Source organism: Oncorhynchus gorbuscha, linkage group LG18 (assembly GCF_021184085.1).
Source record: "Oncorhynchus gorbuscha isolate QuinsamMale2020 ecotype Even-year linkage group LG18, OgorEven_v1.0, whole genome shotgun sequence".
Taxonomy (NCBI): domain Eukaryota; kingdom Metazoa; phylum Chordata; class Actinopteri; order Salmoniformes; family Salmonidae; genus Oncorhynchus; species Oncorhynchus gorbuscha.
Window position 1 is genome coordinate 74,697,725 of NC_060190.1, and position 6,646 is coordinate 74,704,370.

At 49.0% G+C, this 6,646-nt stretch overlaps 1 protein-coding gene across 1 annotated transcript in view; it reads right to left on the minus strand.

Annotated features, from left to right (window-relative positions):
* Window positions 1-6,646, minus strand: part of itga7 (integrin, alpha 7) — an 88,035-nt gene that overhangs the window by 18,732 nt on the left and 62,657 nt on the right. Inside the window, exons 17-19 of the mRNA XM_046312341.1 lie at window positions 5,193-5,402; window positions 1,851-1,967; window positions 626-739 (exon numbers count right to left, since the gene is read on the minus strand). Coding sequence (XP_046168297.1) covers window positions 626-739; window positions 1,851-1,967; window positions 5,193-5,402 — 441 coding nt within the window. The remainder of the gene's footprint in view (window positions 1-625; window positions 740-1,850; window positions 1,968-5,192; window positions 5,403-6,646) is intronic.

Genomic DNA, 6,646 nt, shown 5'->3' on the forward strand with positions numbered 1-6,646 from the left:
TAGTCATTGTCCCTGATTGGGAGCCATATTTAGGTAGCCTGTTTTGTCATTGTGGGTGGTGGGTGATTGTCTATGTTTAGGTGCTTGCGTCAGCACATTTTGGTATATAGCTTCACGGTCGTTGTGCATTTATTGTTTTGTTCAGTTTACTTCGTGTTTTCGTCATCCATTAAAATGATGCTTTCACACCACTCTCCCCCTATCGCCCATCTCCCTCTCTCCCCCTATCCCCCATCTCCCTCTCTCCCCATATCCCCCATCTCCCTCTCTCCCCATATCTCCCCTCCCTCTCTCCCCCTATCCCCCATCTCCCTCTCTCCCCATATCTCCCCTCCCTCTCTCCCCCTATCCCCCATCTCCCTCTCTCCCCATATCCCCCATCTCCCTCTCTCCCCATATCCCCCATCTCCCTCTCTCCCCATATCCCTCTCTCTCCCCCTATATCCCATCTCCCCCTCCCTCTCCCCCTATCCTCCCATCCCCCTCCCTCTCTCCCCATCTCCCCTCTCTCCCCATATCCCCCTCCCTCTCTCCCCCTACCCCCTCCCTCTCTGCATGTAATGCATTGCATTATGGGAACAGTAGTCTTTATTAACACACTGTGATAAGTGATGTGGTGTTTTACCTCCAGGAAGGTGCTGTTCCACAAACGTCCCTGGATCTTGAGGACAGCAGAGCCGGAGAAGCTGAGGAGAGGACACTGGAAAAGGACGCAACGTGCTGAACCCAGCAGACAGTCCTACAGACAGACAGACGGGGGGGGGGGGGGACAAGTGATGAGAATAGCAGGGTCGGTATTCAATCTCTGATGCGGAAGACAAATTTCAGTTAACTGAATTCAGTTGCACAACTGACTAGGTATCCCCCTTCCCTGCCCAGTCAAACTAGCAGTAAGGATGCTGTGCATTGTGTGCAGGACTCTTAGGGTTTGAAGCTTATTTCTACTGTGCAGGTCAACTGAATCTGACATTTGGTTTACAACCCCCCTCCTACCTCTGTTTCTCTCCCTCCTCCCATTCCCCCTATCCCCCTCCCTCTCTCCCCCTATCCCCCTCCCTCTCTCCCCTCTTATCCCATTCCCCCTACCCCCATCTCCCTCTCCCCCTCCCTCTCTCCCCCTATCCCCCTCCCTCTTTCCCCTCTTATCCCATTCCCCCTACCCCCATCTCCCTCTCTCCCCCCCTCCCTCTCTCCCTCCTATCCCCCTACCCCCATCTCCCTCTCTCCCCCTATCCCCCATCTCCCTCTCTCCCCCTATCCCCCCTCCCTCCCTCCTATCCCCCTCCCTCCCTCTCTCCCCCTCCCCTCTCCCCCTCCCTCTCTCCCTCCTATCCACCTCCCTCTCTCCCCCCCTATCCCCCTCCCTCTCTCCCCCTATCCCCCTCCCTCTCTCCCCTCTTATCCCATTCCCCCTAACCCCATCTCCCTCTCTCCCCCTTCCTCTCTCCCCCTATCCCCCTCCCTCTCTCCCCTCTTATCCCATTCCCCTACCCCCATCTCCCTCTCTCCCCCTATCCCCCTCCCTTCTATCCCCCTCCCTCTCTCCCCTCTATCCCCCTCCCTCTCTTCTCTCTTATCCCCTTCTCCCTATCCCACTCTCCCTCCATCTCCCCTCCCTCCCCCTCCTACCTCTCTCCTCCCTCTCCCTCTCCCCCACCTTCTCCCCCACTCTCTCCCCCTATCCTCCATCTCCCCTCCCTCACCCTCCTCCCTCCCACTTTCTACCCCTCTCTCTCTCCCGTCCTCTCTCCCCTCCTCTCTCCCTCCTCTCTCCCCCCTCTCCTTCCCTCCCACCTCCCACCCCTCTCTCTCTCTCCCCTCCTCTCTCCCCCTCTCCCTCCCTCCCTCACCAGTTTGAGTGACTTCCGTCTCTCTGAGGCAGCCACAGCGGGCGTGGTCCTACCCAGACTGCCCTTGGTCATCACATGCCCCTCGTCGTCCGGATGGGATCGCACCTTCCTCCTAAACTGTTCACGGGGACAGGAAACAGAAGACGGCACATTTATTTACAATAACTTGTTTATTATAATCCACAGAGTTGTGTAAATTGAAGACTTGGACAATTTCTTCCGGTGCACTTGTTTGTAGACTGAGGTGAATATAAAAGAAATGTAAAAATCTATTTTGCTTGTTTTGGATGTTTCCAAGGAAACACAACAAGCAGGTTGACGTTTATTGTCACGAGTCTTGTCCTGGGGGGCAGAATTGAAAGAGTTCCCCTTCGATAGGTCAGCTGCAAAGAAAACACTTGCTATGGTTAGACTCTAGCTTAAAATGTACTGATTCAAGATACCACACTAGAAGTCATGAATTACGTTACATGTATCAGGAATGCATGTGTTGGGGTCAATGAAGGGTAGATGGGACGAAGAAATATGGAAAATGACTTGAGAGTAGCAAACTTCAAAATCTGTTTCATATTTCTGAAGAGGGAGGTGAAAGGCACTCTGATATGGCTGGCCGTCTGCGGAACGGGGGAGGAGTGAGGAATGTGTCTCCGGATCAAATCAACAGATGCAGAAACGTCTGGGAAAGCGGCCAGAGAGGACCACCATAACATCTCTCCTACTGCAGTACAATCTCACACACACACTCCGACAAAAGGTTGTAGTAACAGACAGGGCTGTGACTACATTTACATTTACATTTAAGTCATTTAGCAGACGCTCTTATCCAGAGCGACTTACAAATTGGTGCATTCACCTTATGACATCCAGTAGAACAGTCACTTTACAATAGTGCATCTAAATCTTAAAGGGGGGGGGGTGAGAAGGATTACTTATCCTATCCTATGTATTCCTTAAAGAGGTGGGGTTTCAGGTGTCTCCGGAAGGTGGTGATTGACTCCGCTGTCCTGGCGTCGTGAGGGAGTTTGTTCCACCATTGGGGGGGCCAGAGCAGCGAACAGTTTTGACTGGGCTGAGCGGGAACTGTACTTCCTCAGTGGTAGGGAGGCGAGCAGGCCAGAGGTGGATGAACGCAGTGCCCTTGTTTGGGTGTAGGGCACCAGTGAGAGGAAACAATTCAATTCCTGCCTAGCAACAGAGATGTATTGGCTGTCTAGATGACGACGTTGACCTATTAGAAGGATATAAATATATGTTCTTGTGTTATCATGGCTCTGCGGCTGTATGACCCAGTGGGTGAATAAACTTCGTTTGAGCTTTTTCTAGTCGTCTGTTTGAGTTTTTACACACCGTTTTTGGACCATTTTGCAACCAAGATTTAACTCCCTGACCGATGTCTTGAGATGTTGCTTCAATATATCCACATCATTTCCCTCCCTCATGATGCCATCTATTTTGTGAAGTGCACCAGTCCCTCCTGCAGAAAAGCACCCCCACAACATGATGCTGCCACTCCCGTGCTTCACGGTTGGGATGGTGTTCTTCAGCTTGCAAGCCTCCCCCTGTTTCCTACAAACATAACAATGGTCATTATGGCCAAACCGTTCTATTTTTGTTTCATCAGACCAGAGGACATTTCTCCAAAAAGTACGATCTTTGTCCCCATGTGCAGGTGCAAACCGTAGTCTGGCTTTTTTTGTGGCAGTTTTGGAGCAGTGACTTCTTCCTTGCTGAGCGGCCTTTCAGGTTATATCGATATAGGACTCGTGTTACTGTGGATATAGATACTTTTGTACCGGTTTCCTCCAGCATCTTCACAAGGTCCTTTGCTGTTGTTCTGGGATGAATTTGCACTTTTCGCACCAAAGTACGTTCATCTCTAGGAGACAGAACGCGCCATGGTGTTTTTCTTGCGTACTATTATTTGTACAGATGAACGTGGTACCTTCAGGCGTGAACCAGACTTGTGAAGGTCTACAATTTTTTTCTGATGTCTTGGCTGATCTCTTTTGATTTTCCCATGATGTCAAGCAAAGAGGCACTGAGTTTGAAGGTAGGCCTTGGAATACATCCACAGGTACACCTCCAATTAATTCAAATTATGTCAATTAGCCTATCAGAAGCTTTTAACGCCATGACATCATTTTCTGGAATTTTCCAAGCTGTTTAAAGGCACAGTCAACTTAGTGTATGTAAACTTCTGACCCACTGGAATGATGATACAGTGAATTATAAGTGAAATAATCTGTCTGTAAACAATTGTTGGAAAAACTACTTGTGTCATGCACAAAGTAGATGTCCTAACCGACTATAGTTTGTCAACAAGAAATTTGTGGAGTTGTTGAAAACTGGGTTTTAATGACTCTAACCTAAGTATATGTAAAATTCCAACTTCACTGTAGCTGATTATAAATCCATAATAATCCATGCATTATCACCTAATGTTGTGTTAGTTCTTTTTATCAATTTAACTTCTTGTGAACATTACAAGTTTTAAACTTCTATTTGCTACTTATGGCCTAATAAATATGGGCTTCTTCTATAGAAATAGGCCCCGCCTCTTGCCTAATAGTAGAAAGCTAATTATTCTGTTGACGTTCCTATCAGTCCTAGAATATGGTGACATCTACATGAATACAGCAGCCACTTAAATACACAATCCATGTCTCAATTGTTTCAAGAATTAAAAATGTTTCTTTAACCTGTCTCCTCCACTTCATCTACACTGAAGTGGATTTAAAAGGTGACATCAATAAGGGATCATAGCTTTCACCTGGATACACCTGGATTCACCTGGATTCACCTGGATTTACCTGGATTCACCTGGATTCACCTGGATTTACCTGGATTTACCTGGATTCACCTGGATTTACCTGGATTCACCTGGATTCACCTGGATTCACCTGGATTCACCTGGATTTACCTGGATTTACCTGGATTCACCTGTATTTACCTGGATTCACCTGGATTCACCTGGATTCACCTGGATTCACCTGGATCCACCTGGATTCACCTGGATTTACCTGGATTCACCTGGATTTACCTGGATTTACCTGGATTTACCTGGATTCACCTGGATTCATCTGGATTCACCTGGATTCATCTGGATTTACATGGATTTACCTGGATTCACCTGGATTCACCTGGATTCACCTGGATTTACCTGGATTCACCTGGATTTACCTGGATTCACCTGCTCAGTCTGTTATTTACGTTCTTGTGTTCTTCTTATTTCTATGTTTTTGTTCTACTTTACTTCATAGTATACTATTTGTACTATTGAAATTGACTAATGCATTGTTGGCAAAGAGAAAGAAAGGTATTTTCCTGTACTAGTACACGTACTGTAGCCTGTTGCTGGTCTTCAGAAGGAGAGCTGTGGGAGAACTTCCGTGGGTTGAGGGAGGTGTGGGATCTACAGTGGGTTTCTGGATGGCCCTTGAAGTGAAACGCGGTGGGGTACAGGAGCCACTTCCCATTGGACAGCTCATGAGGCCACATTATGTTGAGGAAGGCAGAGCCTAGAGTCTGCAGGGACGGCCCAGTGTTGGTCACCTAATCAAAAGATGGAGGATTGATTTATTAGTTGAATGAAACACAGTCAATATAAAATGTTTATGATCGAAACAAATTATTATTTGAAATATGCCTACAATTGAGCCTTTGCTAATCCTCGCCGACTTGGTAGCTGTTTTGCAACCTCAGACAACATTTTCCCGGGATCCCTCCGTAACTTTCATTACACACACCTGTCCCCTATTGCCACCGATGAGTATTTGTATAAGTGTGCCCTTTGGTTTCCATTGGGCTGTTGATCATTGTTACAATGTCTGTTGGTGCGTGCGAGTACCTGTGCTGTACTCCTGGTGCATTGTTAAATCATTTTGCCATTTAAACAGTACAATGCATACTCTCTGTTTTGGCCATAGCCCTCATTGGCTTTCATGTGATTTATTTGTGAGCTTGTCCAAGGTCTCGGACTCATCCAATAGTGTGAGATGCGGCCCGCAATTCTGGGTGTTCCTGCATATGGGCGTTCCTGCCTTCCCCCCCCCCCCAATCTCCTGATTGTCTATGCGCTTAAAATGTGTCAAATGGGAAATAAAAGCATGATCTGATATTTTTTAACACTGTCTACCGCTGTCCTAGCTAAGTTAGATATCGTGTCGCCCCCCACCTCCTACCGGTGTCCTAGCTGGTTAGCTACTGTGTCATCCCCCGCCTCCCGCCTGTCTACCGGTGTCCTAGCTGGTTAGCTACTGTGTCGCCCCCCGCCTCCCGCCTGTCTACCGGTGTCCTAGATGGTTAGCTACTGTGTCGCCTCCCGCCTGTCTACTGGTGTCCTAGCTGGTTAGCTACTGTGTCGCCCCCCACCTCCCACCTGTCTACCGGTGTCCTAGCTGGTGAGCTACTGTGTCGCCCCCCGCCTGTCTACCGGTGTCCTAGCTGGTTAGCTACTGTGTCGTCACCCACCTGTCTACCGGTGTCCTAGCTGGTTAGCTACTGTGTCGCCCCCCACCTCCCACCTGTCTACCGGTGTCCTAGCTGGTTAGCTACTGTGTCGCCCCCCGCCTGTCTACCGGTGTCCTAGCTGGTTAGCTACTGTGTCGCCCCCCACCTCCCGCCTGTCTACCGGTGTCCTAGCTGGTTAGCTACTGTGTCGCCCCCCACCTCCCGCCTGTCTACCGGTGTCCTAGCTGGTTAGCTACTGTGTCGCCCCCCGCCTGTCTACCGGTGTCCTAGCTAGTTAGCTACTGTGTCGCCGGTGTCCTAGCTAGCACACAGTGTCCTTCGCTCCC